We start from the raw sequence: 21,576 nt of genomic DNA, 5'->3' as shown, positions 1-21,576 counted from the left end.
ATACAACCTTGACGTACACCTTTTCCTATTTGGAACCAGTCTGTTGTTCCATGTCCAGTTCTAACTGTTGCTTCCTGACCTGCATACAGGTTTCTCAAGAGGCAGGTCAGGTGGTCTGGGATTCCCATCTCTTTCAGAATGTTCCACAGTTTATGGTGATCGACACAGTCAAAGGCTTTGGCATAGTCAATAAAGCAGAAATAGATGTTTTTCTGAAACTCTCTTGCTTTCTCCATGATCCAGCGGATGTTGGCAATTTGATCTCTGGTGCCTCTGCCTTTTCTAAAACCTGCTTGAACATCTGGGAGTTCACGGTTTATATACTGCTGAAGCCTGGCTTGGAGAATTTTGAGCATGACTTTACTAGCGTGTGAGATGAGTGCAATTGTGCGGTAGTTTGAGCATTCTTTGGCATTGCCTTTCTTTGGGATTGGAATGAAGACTGACCTCTTCCAGTCCTGTGGCCACTGCTGAGTTTTCCAAATCTGCTGGCATATTGAGTGCAGCACTTTCACAGCATCATCTTTCAAGACTTGAAATAGCTCAACTGGAATTCCATCACCTCCACTAGCTTTGTTCGTAGTGATGCTTTCTAAGGCCCACTTGACTTCACATTCCAAGATGTCTGGCTCTAGGTCAGTGATCACATTATCGTGACTATCTTGGTCGTGAAGATCTTTTTTGTACAGTTCTTCTGTGTATTCCTGCCACCTCTTTTTAATATCTTCTGCTTCTGTTAGGTCCATACCATTTCTGTCCTTTATCGAGCCCATCTTTGCATGAAATGTTCCCTTGGAATCTCTAATTTTCTTGAAGAGCTCTCTTGTTTTTCCTATTCTGTTGTTTTCCTCTATTTCTTTGCATTGATCACTGAGGAAGGCTTTCTTATCTCTCCTTGCTATTCTTTGGAACTCTGCATTCAGATGCTTATATCTTTCCTTTTCTCCTTTGCTTTTCGCCTCTCTTCTTTTCACAGCTATTTGTAAGGCCTCCTCAGACAGCCATTTCGCTCTTTTGCATTTCTTTTCCATGGGGATGGTCTTGGTCCCTGTCTCCTGTACAATGTCACGAACCTCCGTCCAGAGTTCATCAGGCACTCTATCAATCAGATCTAGTCCCTTAAATCTATTTCTCACTTCCACTGTATAATCATAAGGGATTTGATTGAGGTCATATCTGAATGGTCTAGTGGTTTTCCCTACTTTCTTCAATTTAAGTCTGAACTTCGCAATAAGGAGTTCATGATCTGAGCCACAGTCAGCTCCTGGTCTTGTTTTCGCTAACTGTATACAGCTTCTCCATCTTTGGTTGCAAAGAATATAATCAATCTGATTTCGGTGTTGACCATCTGGTGATGTCCATGTGTAGAGTCTTCTCTTGTGTTGTTGGAAGAGGGTGTTTGCTATGACCAGTGCATTCTCTTGACAAAACTCTATTAGCCTTTGCCCTGCTTCATTCCGTGCTCCAAGGCCAAATTTGCCAGTTACTCCAGGTGTTTCTTGACTTCCTACTTTTGCATTCCAGTCCCCTATAATGAAAAGGACATCTTTTTTGGGTGTTAGTTCTAAAAGGTCTTGTAGGTCTTCATAGAACCGATTAACTTCGGCTTCTTCAGCATTACTCGTTGGGGCATAGGCCTGGATTACTGTAATATTGAATGGTTTGCCTTGGAAACGAACAGAAATCATCCTGTCATTTTTAAGATTGCATCCAAGTACTGCATTTCGGACTCTTTTGTTGACCATGATGGCTACTCCATTTCTTCTAAGGGATTCCTGCCCACAGTAGTAGATATAATGGTCGTCTGAGTTAAATTCACCCATTCCAGTCCATTTTAATTCACTGATTCCTAGAATGTCAACGTTTACTCTTGCCATCTCCTGTTTGACCACTTCCAATTTGCCTTGATTCATGGACCTAACATTCCAGGTTCCTATGCAATACTGCTCTTTACAGCACCGGACCTTGCTTCTATCACTGGTCACATCCACAACTGGGTACTGGTTTTGCTTTTGCTCCATCCCTTTACTCCTTCTATAGTTATTTCTCCACTGAGCTCCAGTAGCATACTGGGCACCTACTGACCTGGGGAATTCCTCATTCAGTATAATTTATAGTTTTATGGCAATTATTTTGTCATAAACCTTTTCATTCCTTTTGAACTAATTACCTATAGTCTTGGAATACCACTTCATACTTTTAAGCAATCTTCCCACAAAACTTTGCTGAGTGCATAAGTAATCAAATGTTATAGGGATAATTCGTTCCTGACCTCAAGTACGATCTAGGAAAGGAGTTAAACCTCCATATGTACAAGGAAAACGCCAGTAGAAAGCAGAAGTAACAAGAAAATAAGTGGCCAGGAATAGGATCTCTGAATCCCTGAGCTCTTTTTTTTTTTTTAACCTACATGTACCAGGCCCTCAAGGCATATTAAACAGAGAAGACACTCCCGGTGAATATTGGAGTGGGTAGCCGCTGCCTCCTCCAGGGGATCTTCCCAACCCAGGGATCGAACCCAGGTTTCCTGCATTGTAGGCAGATTTTTACCGTCTGAACCACCAGGGAAGCCCACTCCACATGAAAATTCACTCAGTTCCTAAGACTTCTGACTCAAACTCTTGCAAGGCCTTCTAACTTATATGAAGTTGCGCCATAAAGACATCTTGAATAGAAGAACAATTCCAACGACAAGTCAAGCAGTCTGCAACTTGACCCTTTGCTCCTGGGTCCATATCCTTGACTAGACATTTGAATTTCTCCCTGTGCAGGAGAAAGTACTAAAAAAAAAAAAAAATCAAAGGCCCAACTCAGTTTTCTTCACCTGCCTTTTCATGCCCCAATTTATTTCCAACTGAAGAGCTCCTGCCTCCAGCATTATAATTAGAGTGTCTATTCTTTGGGCCTGGAATGAGAGGGCAGCCTTTGGCAATGTCTAAAGGTTAATGTGAGGGCCTATTATGTATCATAAAAGACATAGGTGAAATGTATGAGAATTTGTAAGAGTAAATGTTTCCATCTTTCAAGGTGTTGGTTTGGATGAGAATCAGGGAAAGCTCTGTGAAAGAGGCAAAACTGAAGAGAAGAAAAGGCATTCAAGGCAGAGGATATAGGATATGCAAAGATATGAAAACAACAAAAAGGAAGGTGTGATGTTGGAAAGGAAGGAAAAGTAACATATACTAAATGTTAACAATATGCCAGTTCCTACCCTACATATAGTATATTATTTAATCCATATTTATTCACGGAGGCAAACAATATCCAATTCAGAAATGAGAAAACTAAGTTTATAAGAGACTAGGCAACTTGCCTAAGGTTACATAGTCAGTAAGTGGTGGAGCCATACCTCAAATTCAGGCTCTTGCTGATTCCAAGGTTCACTTTCTTCCAACTGTATGATATGTCCTCTGGATTAACAAAGGTTAGAAAAGTAGGTTGGACTGATTATGGTGGTCATGGATGTCAAGCTAAAAAGTTGAGATTATAATTTAACTACCAATGGAAAGAAAAACTAATGTTTTTTAAGAAAAAAAATTTTCATTCATTCATTCACTCATTCACTTATCTGTTAAGACTTGCTGGATGCCAGGCATCAGGGATATAAAGTTTAACAGACACAGTCTCTACTTTGTATTTCCATGTTCTTTCCACCTAGCTTTTATTTAAACTTCTTATTGAATTGTAGCATACATACAAAAAAGTACACAAATCAAAAGAACACCAATGTAAACAGAATTCAGATCAAGGACAGAACATCATCTGAATTTCAGAAGCCCACTACACTTGTATCTAGTTACTACCTACTCCCTTACGCCAAAATAATCACTATCCTGAAATCTGACACCACAGATTACTTTTGCCTGTTTCTGAATTTAATACAAAAGGAGTCACAAAGTAGATACTCTTTTAAGAAATATATAATCTTGAGGTCAAATGCTTACACAATTCCAGGACAGTATGATAAACACCAAAATTGACTATATTAAAATGCTACAGAAAGAGAGAAAAATGAGTATCTAATTCTAAATGGGGACTTTCAGGAAGGCTTCAAAAGATGTGACATTTAAGTTGAACCCTGAGCACAAGTGGTAGCCATGACTAATTCTCTTTTTCAGAAAGATAAGTCTGGTAGTAGATTCCAAGGAAAATCAATAAAAGCAAGAAAACAACTGGAAGACTATTACCATAGTCTAAGCAGTAAAGAGAACATGAATGCAGAGAGGAACAGAGAGGGGACTAATAAAAGATATCACAGAGAGAAAAAGAGTAAGATCTGGCAAATGATCTAATGTGGGAGGTAAGAGAGAAGGAAGAATGACACCATAATTTTGAGTGGGTGAACTGGCAAAATGATGGTGATGTTAATACAAACAGAACAAAGGAAGAGGAACAGGTCCAAAACGGAAGCTTCAAACATTGAGAAATTGTGGTGACAATAGTAGTAGATAACTAGATATGAAGGATAGAACCTAAGGAAAAAAGGGAGGGTGAGAGTATATATTTGGGAATCATCTGCTTGAAAGGCTTGTTGGGAGTCTACTGGCTGCCCGGCATGGAAGCCAGGATCAAGCACAGGACTGGCCATAGAGCAGTTCAATTAGTGTATATCAATTAATGACTGGATTAGTGGATGCTGATTGCAGCCATGAAATTAAAAGACACTTACTCCTTGGAAGGAAAGTTATGACCAACCTAGAGAGAATATTGAGAAGCAGAGACATTACTTTGCTAACCAAGGTCCATCTAGTCAAGGCTATGATTTTTCCAGTGGTCATGTATGGATGAGAGAGTTGGACTGTGAAGAAAGCTTATCGCCGAAGAATTGATGCTTTTGAACTGTGGTGCTGGAGAAGACTCTTGAGAGTCCCTTGGACTGCAAGGAGATCCAACCAGTCCATTGTAAAGGAGATCGATCCTGGGTGTTCACTGGAAGGACTGATGCTAAAGCTGAAACTCCAATACTTTGGCCACCTCATGAGACGAGTTGACTCACTGGAAAAGACTCTGATGCTGGGAGGGATTGGGGGCGGGAGGAGATGGGGACGACAGAGAATGAGACGGCTGGATGGCATCACCAACTCGATGGACATGAGTTTGGGTGAACTCCGGGAGTTGGTGATGGACAGGGAGGCCTGGCGTGCTGTGATTCATGGGGTCGCAAAGAGTCGGACACGACTGAGCGACTGAACTGAACTGAGAGGTTGAGGAGATGCAGATTCGAGATTAAAAGAGATGCCTGAGGAGGAGAGTGTAGAAAGAGACAGAGACAGACAGGAAAGGAGGCAAGCAAGGTCAGAAAGAACTAGAAGAACCCATGAAAATAGGAAGCTACAAGTAAGGAGTTTCAGAAGTTACTAGGGAATGCCACAGAGTAAAATGAGAATAGAGACTGAAGTATCTGACCAAAAAAAGTGTTTAATATTTAACTTAATTATTGATATTTCTATCTACTCTCTGGCCTACAAGCTCCTAAATAATAAGAAAATGCTGGGAACTTCTCTGGCGGTATAGTGGTTGAGAATCCACATGCTGCGGGGCAACTAAGCCCACATGCCCCAACTACTGAGCCTGTGTGCTACAAGGGAAGACCCAGAGCAACCAAACATTTTTTTAAAATTCTTTTAAAAATATCTTACAAATAGCCCCAACAGTACCCAGTTGTACCCACTTATTAGTTGGCTTGATTTTTTAAAATGGAATAACTATATTAGCTGCTTCCTTTTAAATAACTTTTGCAGAAGAATTCCCTCTTACAGAGCAAGAATTCCTTCCCAGACAGGATCAAATGCTCCCAATCGCTGGATAGTCACATAAACAGCAAGAGTCAGAGAAAGCAGGAGAGAGCAAGAAGGGCTGCTTTGTTACTTATTCCATACACATTTACAAAGTACTTCTCTTTGTTGACACTATGTCCAGAAAATACCACCAGCAGGAGCGAAGGCCTGCTGCCAGAACCTGATACCCTCCTCTGACTCTAGGTGGGCTAATGGTATGACACCATTCCTCAGAAATGTTCCAACATACTCCTCAGAAACCAGAGCCAAACTCCACCCTTTGAAACAAGGCGTCCCAAATCCCAGTCCCAGATGTGACGTCTTATAATTCTCAAGGTTCACTCACAGTTTAAAACGAGAGCTAAGGTTCACAGAAGAACAATCACTGAACACCACCCAGATCCAGGACATAAATGGGTCCAGAATATTTCAGAGAAATGTTAGCATTTCCCCTGACAAGTACACAAAAACAGCTCTTGGAAAGTGTTTCTACAGCGCCCAGAGTAGCCTTTGGCCTGCTCTCCCAGGCTCCTCAGGGTAAAGCACTCCACAGATGTTTTTCCTTGCAGGTCCCAGAGAAGCACCATATATAGACAGCCTCATCTGAGAGATCCGCATAGCAAGTTATCCCAGGAACACCATGCCATCTGTAGTCTAGAGCCCTGTAAGAGCCTGAAATCCTCGGGACTGGCTCCATGCCACTTTAGCCGTCGGAAGCAGCTTCACCGGGTTCCCATTTGGCAGAAAAGCCTCCAGCTGTGCTCCCCAAAACCTTTGGCAGGTCGCTAAGGCCTAGGCTAGGGAGGTCATGAGAAAGCCCTGACACTTCAGTAATCAGAACCCCACTGATGACTTGGGCAATTGTGTATAAAGCTCTGCCCTCAAAAATACATTTTTCTATGATCTCGCCAAAACTATGAAAGGGGACAGTTATTATTCCTAATTTTACGGCTAAGGAGACTAAGAAATAGGAAGTACTTTGTTCAAGTTCTTTCAGATTTTGAGACTAAACTACTGCAAGGACCTAGTTCTTTGTATTTCTAGTTGAGTCCTAAATTTTATTAGTAATAGGGATAAGAGTAAACAAATACAAAAGGCACTGGATATCATGCACGGGTCTGCACACAGCAGCCTAGAGAGCATATTTCCCACCAACTAGACCTTGGGAAATAAAAGACTCTCAGTTGAGACACTGATGCTGCTGAGCCATCTTCTTCCCCCTTCTGTCCAAGATTTGTCTGCTAGGGCTGATATAACATACTACTACAGACTCGGTGGCTTAAGGAACAGAAATTTATTCTTACAGTTCTGGAGGCTAGGGGTCCAAGATCAAGGTGTCAGCAAGGCTGGTTCCTTCTGAGGCTTCTCTCCTTGGCTTATGTAGACGGCCATCTTCTCTCTGTCTTCACAAGACCTTCCTTCCGTGTATGTGTGTGTCCTAATCTCTCCTTACAAGGATATAGTCAGATTTCAGCAGGGCCCATCCAAAGTACTTCAGTTTATTGTAATTACCTCTTCAAAGGCCCTATCACTAAATACAATCACATTCTAAGACACTGGGTATTACAACTTCAACATAGGAAGCAGGGAACGGAGGGCAATTCAGCCCATAACAGGTAGAAAAGGTAAAATCAGAGCTTTTAGGAATTTAAAATGAAAATTCATCAGGAATTTAAAAGGCAGGGGAATAAAGGCTAAAATCTAGAACCAAAATCCAGGAACCCTGGTGTTTTCCTTTCTTGTGTTGAGAGTCTTTGGACTAGAAGGAACATTCTAGTTGTTGGCTTTAGAGAAAAATAATTAAGCCAATCTTAGCTTTCATCCCTGCTCTGGCCTGCTGCCCACCTGACATGGAGTACATGAGCAGAAGGACCATTTGAGTCCTTTCTGGATATTTCTACTCAGTTCAGTGCAGATGGGAATAGAAGAGGTAGAGGGCTTTTCTCTGTGTATAAAGGAATATGTAACAGCTTAATTTCTTAAGGATGTCATTACTATTACCCATTCAGCTTCATCTCTGGAACTTCCCTCTGCCTAGTTTTTACCAAAACAGTTAAATTCCAAAGACTGAGCTAGATTTGTATATTAAAATAACAGAACAGAAGGTGTTGAGACTATCAGGCTGTAGCAAGACCTAGCAGCTCAAGGGCATGCTTTTATTACTAACAAACTGGGCAAGTTTCTTCCACACCCTGTAAAAGCAAACAACATCTTATGCTTCAGAGGCTCCGGTGATATTGTCAGTTTCCTCACAGACATTTAAGAAGTGAGTAGAGAGAAAATTCAGAAAAGGGAGACTGAAGAGACATCAGAGAAGATGAACACTGGAGATGGTTTCTTAGATGTAAAAACAAGAAGGAGTGTGCAGGCACGACAAATACTGCAGTGAGTCCAATAAGATAAAGACTTGAAAACAACCATAGGATAAGGCAGCAACAGACCTTCACAAACACAGTTTTAATGAACTGACAATGAAATAATCTAGGAAAAACTTTCCTCAAGTGTATGCCTTGGAAAATAACTCCTACAGGATGCTTTTTCAAATCAGAGTTTCATAGTTTAAAAAGTTTAATGCTCTGCATTTTTCCCCCTCTTGAAGAATCACAACAAACCTAAATATATTCAAGTTTCTGAGAAGTCCTGTGATAAAGCCATCTGTTTATGTTGCACTCTATTGGAACTCAGTGCTTTCCAAATGTCTCTTTGACCATAAAACTCTTTATCAAATGATAAAGAATCTACTAACATTTCTAGAAAATGGAGTCCTATGAAACACACTTTGGAAAACAGGGTTCTAAGATGACGGTGGTAGATACTAGTATTAAGAACGCTCTGGAGTTAAATAGGTCTGGATTCAAATCTGGTTCTCTTACCACACAGGTGATTCTGGACAAGTTTTTTTCTAAACCTCAGTTTCTTAATCTACAAAATAGGCCCAATCACATAAGCCTAATTCATAGAATTATTGTAGGGATTCACTTGGATAATGCATGGAAAGCACTTAAAATTAAACAGTCTTCAATAATGATTACTATGATAATGATGATGACAAGGACTATGGAAAGTAATTGAGATTAGAAGGAAAACTGTGATGTACACACTTAACGTTTTCAATGACTGAATGGGGAGTTATGCAAAAGTTGAGGTCTAATTTCAACAAGGAAGGCAGGTGTGAGAACAGCTTATGCAAGGATCCAGTAATGGCCTTGAAGTGGCAGAGAAAGCCAGAGAAAACCAAACTTCATTCCTGATCCGGTAATACATGGGGCATTTTCAAAAAGGTAGTCTCCACACAAAAGGGCTTTAATGAACTGTCAGGTTTAATTAAGCCAGTAAAGAATGTATCTGTACTGGTCTCAGATATCAGGTAAGGACTCCACAGTTTTCCAAAGGACAGACAGGGCCTGGAGGGCTCTTGTCTAAGAGAGGTCTCTCTAATTTGTGAAGCGGTAGTAGGGTCTGTTCTGAGGTAGGGCTTACCATAAGTTTGAAGTGGGGTGCTAAAAGTTGTGGTTAAGAGAGATCCAAAAGTATTGGGGTTTACTACAGGATTTGTATTGCAACATTGTGGAAGTAGCAAAATATCAGAAACAACCATCTAATTGAGATCCATCAATAGAGAAGAGAGTACACAAAATGTAATACATCCACAGAAAAAAATACTATGCAGCTATTTTTAAAATGCAATAGCTCTTTATGATAGGGAAAAATCTTCAAGATGCAACAGTAAATGAATAAAAAGTGAAAGACAATGTATGCAATACACACAGTCACATGCTTATAAACGCAGTTTACCTCCAGACAGATTCATAAGACACAGGTGACGAAGAGATATGGGGGATATGGGAACGAGAGGCCTGGAAGTCTGAAGCAGGAGGAAAACTTTACATTATATATACCTTTTTCATATAACTTTATGTTTTTATATTTATTACTTATTAAAGTCATTATTTAGTTGGTTTTTTTTTTCAGTGTTACAATAGAAATCATTAGGGAGAAGGCTGAGAGATTTTGAGAAAAAGGAAGGATAACTGTGGTCTCCATAAGGGCAAAAAGCTGAGGTAATAAAAGTTAAGATAGGCAGACATGACCAGAGCAAAATCCCCAGAGTTTAAAATTATAGAAAAAGAGCTTTCCTTGTGCACCTAAGCCTAAGACATGGGGTCCTCAAAGGCCCTCCCTTGAACCTCATTATTTTATGAAGAGGAATTAATTTTTTAGGGCTTCAACAGCAGCACAAGGTGCATGTCTCTTTGCTGGGGAGAGAGTCACAGTCAGAAAAGAACTTTGCAGGAAAGAGTCAGTTTGTTCTGTCTTCATGATCTTTCTTGAGAAAATGTTGATTCATCCCTCAAGCTAACCAGCTGCAACCTTGGACCTCTAGGGATGGCTCCATTTAAACACGAGCCTAATCTATTTGCTCAGCTCCATCTCTGCCACTGACTCTCCTCCATCAGCTTTCTTTAGCAGCCTAAGAACTTCTGTCAAGTCTTCCTCATGGCCTACCTCCATGCCGTCTCCTTCACTGTCCCTTCCACCTGGAACACCCACCCACCTGCTGCCACCGCAGTCTCTGTTTCTAGAGCTAAAAAGTCTCACCTCCTCCCTCAGATTTTTCTGCAGCTAAGCCAAATAAGGTACAGAATCACATCCATCCACCCACACTACCAACATTACTGCCGCAACAGCATTAGCAATGTCAAAGACTCATTAAGTACATATGGTCAGGTACTCAGCCAGCCCAGATAAAGAGATGACCTATATGACCTCTTCCCTTAAGTTGCTGACAGTCTTACAGGAATGGCATAAGGGTAGCTAGGTCCATATGGCAGTTACTCAAAGTCTATTGAATGCACTATCAGCTAAAGAAGTGTAAAAGATCTACAAACCTATGGGAAATACTCAAATCACAAGTAATCAAAAAATGCAAATTAAAACAATGAGATACCATTCTTCTTCTGCCAAACTGACTAAAAATTTCTTTTTTTTTTTTTTAACCTTACATTAATATATTGGTTGGTTTTGTCATACATTGACACGAATCCGCCCTGGGTGTACATCCGCCCTTTCTTGAACCCCCCTCCCACCTCCCTCTTCCCCATATCCTCCCTCCAGGTCATCCCCGTGCACCAGCCTCAAGCATCCTGTATCATGCGTCGAACCTGGACTGGTGATTCATTTCACATATGATAACTCAATGAAACTAAGCCATGCCGTGTGGGGCCACCCAACACGGATGGGTCATGGTGGAGAGGTCTGACAGAATGTGGTCCACTGGAGAAGGGAATGGCAAACCACTTCAGTATACTTGCCTTGAGAACCCCATGAACAGTATCAAAAGGCAAAATGATAGGATACTGAAGTGAGCTCCGGGAGTTGGTGATGGAGAGGGAGGCCTGGCGTGCTGTGATTCATGGGGTCGCAAAGAGTCGGACACGACTGAGCAACTGAACTGAACTGAACTGAACTGAATATACATGCTACAATGTCATTCTCCCAAATCATCCCACCTTCACCCTCTCCCACAGAGTCCCAAAGACTGTTCTATATACCTATGTCTCTTTTGCAGTCTCGTATACAGAGTTAAGGTCACCATCTTTCTAAATTCCATATATATGCGTTAGTATACTATATTGGTGTTTTTCTTTCTGGCTTACTTCACTCTGTATAATAGGCTCCAATTTCATCCACCTCATTAGAACTGATTCAAATGCATTCTTTTTGATGGCTGAAAAATACTCCATTGTGTATCTGTACCACAGCTTTCTTATCCATTCATCTGCAGATGGACATCTAGGTTGCTTCCATGTCCTGGCTATTATAAACAGTGCTGCAATGAACATTGGAGTACATGTGTCTCTTTCAATTCTGGTTTCCTCCGTGTATATGCCCAGGAGTGCGATTGCTAGATCATATGGCAGTTCTATTTCCAGTTTTTTAAGGAATCTCTACACTGTTCTCCATAGTGGCTGTACTAGTTTGCATTCCCATCAACAGTGTAAGAGGGTTCTCTTTTCTCCACACCCTCTCCAGCATTTATTGCATGTAGACTTTTGGATAGCAGCCATTCTGACTGGTGTGAAATGGTATCTCATTGTGGTTTTGATTTGCATTTCTCTGATTATGAGGGATGTTGAGCATTTTTTCATGTGTTTGTTAGCCATCTGTATGTCTTCTTTGGAGAAATGTCTGTTTAGTTCTTTGGCCCATTTTTTGATTTGGGTCATTTATTTTTCTGGAATTGAGCTGCAGGAGCTGCTTGTATATTTTGGAGAATAATCCTTTATCAGTTGCTTCATTTGCTATTATTTTCTCCCATTCTGAAGGCTGTCTTTTCACCTTACTTATAGTTTCCTTTGCTGTGCAGAAGCTTTTGATTTTAATTAGGTCCCATTTGTTTATTTTTGCTTTTATTTCCAATATTCTGGGAGATGGGTCTTGGAGGATCCTGCTGTGATTTATGTCGGAGAGTGTTTTGCCTACGTTCTCCTCTAGGAGTTTTATAGACTCTGGTCTTACATTTAGTTCTCTAATCCATTTTGAGTTTATTTTGGTGTATGGTGTTAGGAAGTGTTCTAGTTTCATTCTTTTACAAGTGGCTGACCAGTTTTCCCAGCACCACTTATTAAAGAGACTGTCTTTTCTCCATTTTATATTCTTGCCCCTTTTGTCAAAGATAAGGTGCCCATAGGTGCGTGGATTTATCTCTGGGCTTTCTATTTTGTTCCACTGATCTATATTTCTGTCTTTATGCCAGTACCATACTGTCTTGATGACTGTGGCTTTGTAGTAGAGCCTGAAGTCCGGCAGGTTAATTCCTCCAGTTCCATTCTTCTTCTTCAAGATTGCTTTGGCTATTCGAGGTTTTTTTGTATTTCCATACAAATTGTGAGATTATTTGTTCTAGTTCTGTGAAAAATATCTTTGGTAGCTTGATAGGGATTGCATTGAATGTATAAATTACTTTGGGTAATATATTCATTTTTACAATATTTATTCTTCTAATCCACGAACACGGTATATTTCTCCATCTATTAGTGTCCTCTTTGATTACTTTCACTAGTGTTCTATAGTTTTCTATGTACAAGTCTTTTGTTTCCTTCAGTTCAGTTCAGTTCAGTTCAGTTCAGTCGCTCAGTCGTGTCCGACTCTCCGCGACCCCATGAATCACAGCACGCCAGGCCTCCCTGTCCATCACCAACTCCCGGAGTACACTCAAACTCATGTCCACAGAGTCGGTGATGCCATCCAGCCATCTCATTCTCCGTCGTCCCCTTCTCCTCCCGCCCCCAACCTTTCCCAGCATCAGAGTCTTTTCCAGTGAGTCAACTTAGGTAGATATATTCCTAAGTATTTAATTCTTTACGTTGCAACAGTGAATGGAATAGTTTCCTTAATTTCTCTTTCTATTTTCCCATTATTAGTGTATAGGAATGCAAGGGATTTCTGTGTGTTGATTTTATATCCTGCAACTTTACTGTATTCATTGATTAGCTCTAGTAGTTTTCTGGTAGAGCAAACTGACTAAAAATTTCTAAAACAATAATACTCAATCCTGGTGCAAGACATTCAATTACTGAAAGTATAAATTGGAAAACCTTTTCTGAAAACACAGATGGAAGTTTATCACAAACCTTTAAAAGGTGTGCACTTTTAAACTTAGCAATTTCTCTGACTACTTTGAGAAAACTAAGTTAAATAATCAGAAATGAAAAGAAACTTACGTATAATGATTCTCATCATAGCATTAATTATAACAGTAAAGAAATAAGAGGAATTGTTAAGGAACATCTACACGATGGAATACTGTAATCTACTAATAATCATTAAAACAGGCTTTTGAAAAAATATTTAATAACTCAGAATAAAGCTCACAAGACAATGCCTAAGGGGGAAAAATTCTAAATTCACATATAGTAATATAAACTCTGTAACTTTATATTAATGTATATATAAATTATATAACAATAGCTAACTTCAGTACTTAATATTTTGCTGTTATTGGCTTTAGCTGCTAGCCTTGGGAAACTTTCTTTTTAAAGAATTATGAGAAGATAAAGAAGTACAGGGAGACTTCTGTGGAAATGCTAATGGGCTTTTCTCATGACTTAAGCATCCATAAAAGACTGGCTAAACACTCTGCCAGGTTCTATATTGGGCTCTAGAACAGTAGCAATAAAAAGCATAGCCCTGGCATTCAAAGATCTTACAAGTACATAGGATAGATGTAACAGTAAACAAGTAAATCCATTAAATGCAAATTTAGCCAAAGTACGGTTCAGTTCAGTCGCTCAGTCGTGTCCGACTCTCCGCGACCCCATGAATCACAGCACGCCAGGCCTCCCTGTCCATCACCAACTCCCGGAGTTCACTCAAACTCATGTCCACAGAGTCGGTGATGCCATCCAGCCATCTCATTCTCCGTCGTCCCCTTCTCCTCCCGCCCCCAACCTTTCCCAGCATCAGAGTCTTTTCCAGTGAGTCAACTCGTCGCATGAGGTGGCCAAAGTATTGCAGTTTCAGCTTTAGCATCAGTCCCTCCAATGAACATCCAGGATTGATCTCCTTTAGAATGGACTGGTTGGATCTCCTTGCAGTATAAGGGACTCTCAAGAGTCTTCTCCAACACCACAGTTCAAAAGCATCGATTCTTCGGTGATCAGCCTTCTTCACAGTCCAACTCTCACAACCATACATGACCACGGGAAAAACCATTGCCTTGACTAGACAGACCTTGGTTGGCAAAGTAATGTCTCTGCTTTTTAATATACTATCAAGGTTGGTCATAACTTTCCTTCCAAGGAGCAAGCGTCTTTTAATTTCATGGCTGCAATCAGCATCTGCAGTGATTTTGGAGCCCAAAAAAACAAAGTCTGACACTGTTTCCACTGTTTTTCCATCTATTTCCCATGAAGTGATGGGACCAGATGCCATGATCTTTGTTTTCTGAATGTTAGTCTCTCCTTATTCCGGGGCTATGTTCCAAGACCCCAGTGGATGCCTGTATGTATATATAAATGTGTGTACGTATATGGATAAAGTATAACTTATAAATTAAGCACAGTAAGAGATTAACAGTAATAATTAATGATAGGACAATTATAACAATACAGTTATCTCTCAGTTTCCACAGAAAATTGGTTCCAGGACCTGCCATGAATATCAAGATCCAAGGATGCTCAAGTTCCATAGTTGGCCTTTGGTATTCAAGGTTCTGCATCTGAAGATTCAACCAATCAGAGATTGCATAGATCTATTGGGGGTGGGAGGAGACGGGGATGACAGAGAATGAGATGGCTGGATGGCATCACCGACTCTGTGGACATGAGTTTGAGTGAACTCCGGGAGCTGGTGATGGACAGGGAGGCCTGGCGTGCTGTGATTCATGGGGTCGCAAAGAGTCAGAAACGACTGAGCGACTGAACTGAACTGAATTGATATAGTGCTTATTTTTAAAAACCCACATATAAATGGACCCATGCAGTTCAAAACCGTATTGTTCAAAGGTCAATTGTATACTGTAATAAAATTTATGTGAATGTGGTCTCTCTTAATCTCTCTAAAACTGTAAAAACCTAATGCTTTTTCTAATTTTACTAAGCATTTATCACACACTATGGCCACAACTTTTGCAGTTTGAGGTGTGACGGCAAAACCAGCATGAATTTCTTTTTCCTTCTTATCAATTTCACAGTTAGAAGATTCATCCTAACTATAGATCTTAGCCACCTCAGTGTATCATTTTTTTCTTTCCTTATTTTCAGTTTACTTTTTAAGAAACTTTTTATTTTGTATTAGAGTATAGCCAATTAACACTGCTGTGATAGTTTCAGGTGATAAAACAGTGAAGGGACTCAGCCATACATATACAAGCATCCATTCTCCTCCAAATTCCCCTTCCATCCAGGCTGTCACATAACATTGAGCAGAGTTCCACGTGCTGGACAGTAGGTCCTTGTTGATTATCCATTTTAAATATAGAAGTGTGTATATGCCTAGCCCAAACTCTCTATCCCCCTTTCCTTTTAAAATCAAGAACTTTCAACCATTTCTCTTAAAGGAAGCACTTTACTGCTTCTCAGTGGTATATATGAATTGCCAGACATATAGACACACACTACTTTTACATAAGAATAACTAATAAGAACCTACTGTATAGCATAGAGGACTCTATTTGGTACTCTGTAATGACCTATATGGGAATGAAGTCTAGAGAATGGATATATTGTACATGTATGGCTGATTCACTGTGCTATACAGCAGAAACCAATACAACATTGCAAATCAACTGTACTCTAACAAAAAATTAATAAAAAATAAAAGAGGAAAGGTGAAAAAAATAATGAATTGCTAGCATCACTACTCTTGTACTCTGGAGTCATTATTAAGTAAAATAATGGTTATCTGATCACAAGGACTGCCATCTCATGACAGTCAATCGGAGCTGAGATGGCTACTAAGTGTTTAATGGGTGGGATATGCTGAACAAAGGGGATGATTCACATCCAGAATGAAAAGGAGTGGGACAGCATGAGATTTCATCACACTACTCAGAAAAGCATTCAATTTAAAACTTAAGAATTATTTCTGGAACTTTCCATTTATTATTTTTGGACTGTGGCTAACTACGGGTAGCCGAAACTGCAAAAGGCGAAACCAAAGATACAGGTGGGGGTCTACTCTATGCACAGAGTCTGGAAGTTTTATCCAAAAAACTGACACCTGACTGGATATAAAATATGTGAATGAACAGTTAGAGACATGGAGAAGAAGAAAGAGTATTCCATGCAAAGTACTTCCATTCAGTAAGTACTTTGAACAAAAGATTTTATATATTGGAAATGTTGACTAAACAGAGTACAGAAAGAAGTAGCACTGGAAAGGAATATAGTCTATATCATTGCTTTTCAGATTCTTTCTGCAAAGGATCTCGTTTTTTTATTCCCAACATGTCATGACATTCCTAGTAAGAGTTTAAGTTGGTGGAAGGCAGATATACTTTGGGATAGTTATTAAAGTTTTTCACAAATATCCCATTCTGTCTGTTTCAAGGTATACCATTTGCTTGAAGTTATATATGATTATATAATTTGGTTAAGCCATAGAAATGTGAGCAAAAGTGACATACTGTATCTTCTGGGCCAAAGAGTAATCTGCTATGCTCTCTTTCATTTGTTATCTTTTCTTTCCCTCTACCACCAATATCGGCAATGTTCTAGAAGCTGGCTGATCACTTACCCTGGATTGCACAGAAGATAACAAAGCAGAACTCCTCAACATACAGGTTAATAAGAAGCATGAGCAAAATAAACCTTTGTTGTTTTAAGACACTGATAAATGGAGAGCAATATTTATTGAAATTATAAACACATAACCTCTCAGATATATTTGAACACAAACAAAATGACGTATGTAAAAGGTACTCATTCGTAATATGGTTTGTTACAGCAAATGGCCCAAAACAACCAAATGAACATCAACAGAAGACTAATTAAATACTGTAGTTCATTCATACAATGAAATATTATGCAACCATTTAAAAAGAAAAAAGTTCTCTTAGAGCTAATATGGAAGAATCTCCAAGTGAAAAAACATGATATTCCCTGTGTGTATAGCATACCTTTTTTTTTTTTTGGTAAAGAAAAAAGGTGGGAATTAGAATATAATTCATTTACTTACACCTCCATAGGGAAATTATATAATAAGGAACTAACAAAAAATTATTATCTTAGGGCAGATAAGTGAACTTTCAATTACTCACAAAAAAAGTCCTTGGTGCCATACTTAACTTCTTACTGTCTCACAACCTCAATCAATCTGCCAGCAAATCTCATCTTAAGTATAAATGGTGTACTTCTGCCTCTATCTTCAGCTGTTATCAGATCCTTCTTTAAACTCTGGCTTCCCTTCCTCCTCTTGGCCACACCTAATTAGCTTTCAGTTACATGATCTGTGTTAAGAATATATTTACTACTGTTCCAATATTCATTAAGTTGCAATCATTCTTGGTTACTCTTAAATAAATCATGCTTTTCTCTAGATGATTCCAAGCTTTGGCAACTGCTTTTAGCTGTTCTCGAGAGACTCTGAATTGCCTCTTAAAAAGCCTTAACAAACCACTCCAATACATTCTTGCTTTTCTCATTCAGAACTCTTCTTCTATATGGAGGTTATTTATTTTATTTTCCTTTATTATAAGAATTATAAGACCTTTACTTTTGAAAAATTAGTAATAAAAAACTGATGAAAAAAAGAGAAATCTCTTCCTTATAGTAGTATGCCAACTAACGAATGTAGAAAGGATAATGGAAATAGCAAGTTACCATTTGGCAACCAGCGTTTGTGGTGGTAGATTCAGACAGGAGTCATACACAGATCCTTAGCCTGTACATGGAGATTTGATGAAAACGAGACAGTGGCATCATCCCAGAGTACTGAACCAGAAAACATTTATGAATTGCCAAGAAAAAATGGTGCCTAACAGTGGAGAAATCTGACTGATACAAACTCAACTAGGTGATTAAGGTTAACATAACAAGGGGTAGGACAGGTTGACAACATGTACTTTCTGATGCAATTCACTAAAAAGAGTCCAATATACCATTTTTGTGTAATCCCTGCCAAGGAAGTATGGCCTGAGTCTGGACATGAGGAAACACTAGATGGACCGAAAGTGAAGAATACAAAGTGAAAGGCCTATGCTGCTGCTAAGTCACTTCAGTCGTGTCTGACTCTGTGCGACCCCATAGACAGCAGCCCACCAGGCTCCTCCCGTCCTGAGATTCTCCAGGCAAGAACACTGGAGTGGGTTGCCATTTCCTTCTCCAATGCATGAAAGTGAAACGTGAAAGTGAAGTCGCTCAGTCATGTCCGACCCTCAGCGACCCCATGGACTGCAGCCTTCCAGGCTCCTCTGTCCATGGGATTTTCCAGGCAAGAGTACTGGAGTGGAAAAAGGCCTATAGTATCTGTCAAAAACAAGAGGAACTGTTTCAGATTAAAGGAGATTAAGAAACAAGATTACTAAACACAGCATGTTAGCCTGAGTTGTATCCTGGACCAGAAAAGAGACATTGTTGGGATAGTTAACAAACTTTGCATGGGGTTTTGATGACACTATTATCATTGCGGATTTCTTGGTTACAGTGGAGAGCAGCCTTGCCTTTTTGGAAAACAAAAAAAAGGAAAACATCATGCCTCTCCCTTTCTCTCAAATGGTTCAGCAAAAGATTAATCATTATGGATGCAGGGTGATAAAGCAAAAATAATATAAAATGTCAACAACTGGGGCACTTTGGTGAGCAGGATATGGGAGTTCTTTACTGTTTTGTCAACTTTTCTCTTAAGTTTTAGGTTATTTCAAAATAAATTACTTTTAAAGTGTGTTTACACAGGTAAGCATGCTTTCATTTTTAACAGCTGCCAGGTATTATACTACTGACGGTCACTTGTCATCACTTAAAAACCACCTGTCTGCCTGAAGACTGATTACTGAAACAAAGATAAAGATACTCCAAACTTGCAACATTGAAAATGAAAAATATTTCTTTTTTTACTTTTTTACATTAGTTTAGAAATTAATGTGTTGATGTTTTGGACCTTAAATTAGGGGAGCCCACAGAAATTTCTGAGGAAAATTTCCAACACTGTAAAAGTCAGCCAGAGGCATTTGAACTGGCTGGCCAAAGGAAACAATAACTAACCCTAAGAGGCTCTGAAACAGTCTCCCATCCTAAACTCGAAATAGCCTCACAGGTGATAGTAGTACCAAAAACAGCATTTAATTTTACCTTCAGGCTCTTAACCCACCAGGTCTATTTGAGTTCCATTATTTAGGGTAAAAGGAAATCAACAGCTACCTCCCCATCTTTTAAGGCTTTAGCTTACTTGTCATGCATTCCCAGAAGCACACTATAATATGACTAATCACTGGCTGCTTCTTCAGCACCATATGTCTCCCAATTTCAAAGGAAAAACTATCCCAGCTAGAACTGGAACAACAGACTTCCTACCTCCTGCAGCTGGAGTCGAACCTTGGTAACTGCTCGGATCCAGTGTGCTCTGGCTTGGGTAAATGGTGAAGATGCAGTCTCCTCAGGAAAGCTTGTAACAGAGAAAAGAATGTTCCTTAAAATTAAGCCCAGGCCACAAGATGACAGTGCTCAAGTCAAAACTGCCAAATACCTAAAATTAAAAGGTTTGCATTCATGCCTACACTTGTCTAGTGATTCAAGCCACTAAAACAGCATATCCTGAACATCCAACATGAAAAAAACTCTTCTCTAAAATGACAGTTGCTTTTAGCTTTTCATCTGTTCCCTCTCTTTCTTTCCCTTTTTCCACTCACCTGATGAGGCAGCTCACTGGAACAGTTAGGGGTCAGGATACTAAAAGCAGTGACAAGGGCCCTAAGTCAGTGACTAACATGGAAACCGTGTAGTGGGGTGTGGAGTAAACCTCTTCCTTACCTCTCAAGATCACCACTCTCCCTTGGGGGTTCTACATAGCATCCTTTGGGCAGAACTTTGTTCCTGCAAACCCTTCCTACTCCACTAAGTATTTTGGAAGGCCTATCAATTCCTAGTCTACATCAAAGCACTAAGAAAAAAGGCAGAGCCCTCCTCCTGCTGTGATCTTGTTCCTTGAGCTGCCTCAGGAACATCCTAAGTGCAAGGAACAATACACATAACAAAGGACCTCTGAGGCAGAAACACTGTTGCTGCTGCTAATTCATTTCAGTCGTGTCTGACTCTGTGAGACCCCATAGATGGCAGCCCACCAGGCTCCCCCGTCCCTGGGATTCTCCAGGCAAGAACACTGGAGTGGGTTGCCATTTCCTTCTCCAATGCATGAAAGTGAAAAGTGAAAGTGAAGTCGCTCAGTCATGATGGTCTGTAGCCTACCAGGCTCTTCCATCCATGGGATTTTCCAGGCAAGAGTACTGGAATGGGGTGCCATTGCCTTCTCTAGCCTATATTAAACAAAAAAATCATCTAGGTTTTACCTGTGGAATAGTGGTCATTCTTAGGGATGATGCTTCTCCCCTCACTCACTGGCATCTATTGCCAAGGCAGTAAACAAGAAACCACCATGCTGCTGCTAAGTCACTTCAGTCGTGTCTGACTCTGTGCGACCCCATAGACAGCAGCCCACCAGGCTCCCCCGTCCCTGGGATTCTCCAGGCAAGAACACTGGAGTGGGTTGCCATTTCCTTCTCCAATGCATGAAAGTGAAAAGTGAAAGTGAAGTTGCTCAGTCGTGTCTGACTGTTAGCGACCCCATGAACCGAAGCCTACCAGGCTCCTCCATCCATGGGATTTTCCAGGCAAGAGTACTGGAGTGGGGTGCCATAAACCACCATACAGACACATAAAATATATGCTAGGCACTGATGCCACTTAACTGCATCAGTTGTTTTAAAACATTTGTGGGCACTTCTGAAACCACTCTGGATGTCACTTGCACAGCCAGGATCTGGGATGACAAAGCCATGAGAGAAAGACGGGCATTTCTGCTGCTTGACCAAGAACTCTACCCAGACAATAGCATCTTTAAAGTCCAAAGTCTACAGAGCTATCTTTTAGTGACTTGTCAGTCCAGTTAAAAAAAACAGCTGGTCCAGAACTCAGTCTCTCTGATGTCTTGTCTACTAAATGAGCCACCAGAGACGATTAAACATCAGGAAAACAAACAGAAAATAAGTTTCTACCTTCGAGTGGTACAGTAGAGGCATCAACTGTTTTCTAACTTTTACCATATAATCAGTGTTCACTGCTCTGACCTTCCCATGACCTTGAAA

General features: G+C 40.1%; 1 protein-coding gene across 3 annotated transcripts in view; it reads right to left on the bottom strand.

The window, feature by feature from the left end:
- Positions 1-21,576, bottom strand: part of UNC13B (unc-13 homolog B) — a 227,491-nt gene that overhangs the window by 74,975 nt on the left and 130,940 nt on the right. For all 3 annotated transcript variants that reach the window (XM_088837952.1, XM_055426973.2, XM_055426974.2), the window contains one exon: positions 19,790-19,880. In XM_088837952.1, the coding sequence (XP_088694078.1) occupies positions 19,790-19,880 (91 nt within the window). The remainder of the gene's footprint in view (positions 1-19,789; positions 19,881-21,576) is intronic.

The sequence above is a fragment of the Moschus berezovskii genome, chromosome 7 (assembly GCF_049115385.1).
Source record: "Moschus berezovskii isolate FMDL1 chromosome 7, NW_MosBer_1.0, whole genome shotgun sequence".
In the NCBI taxonomy this organism is placed as follows: Eukaryota; Metazoa; Chordata; class Mammalia; order Artiodactyla; family Moschidae; genus Moschus; species Moschus berezovskii.
This window is presented reverse-complemented; position numbering and strand designations above follow the sequence as displayed.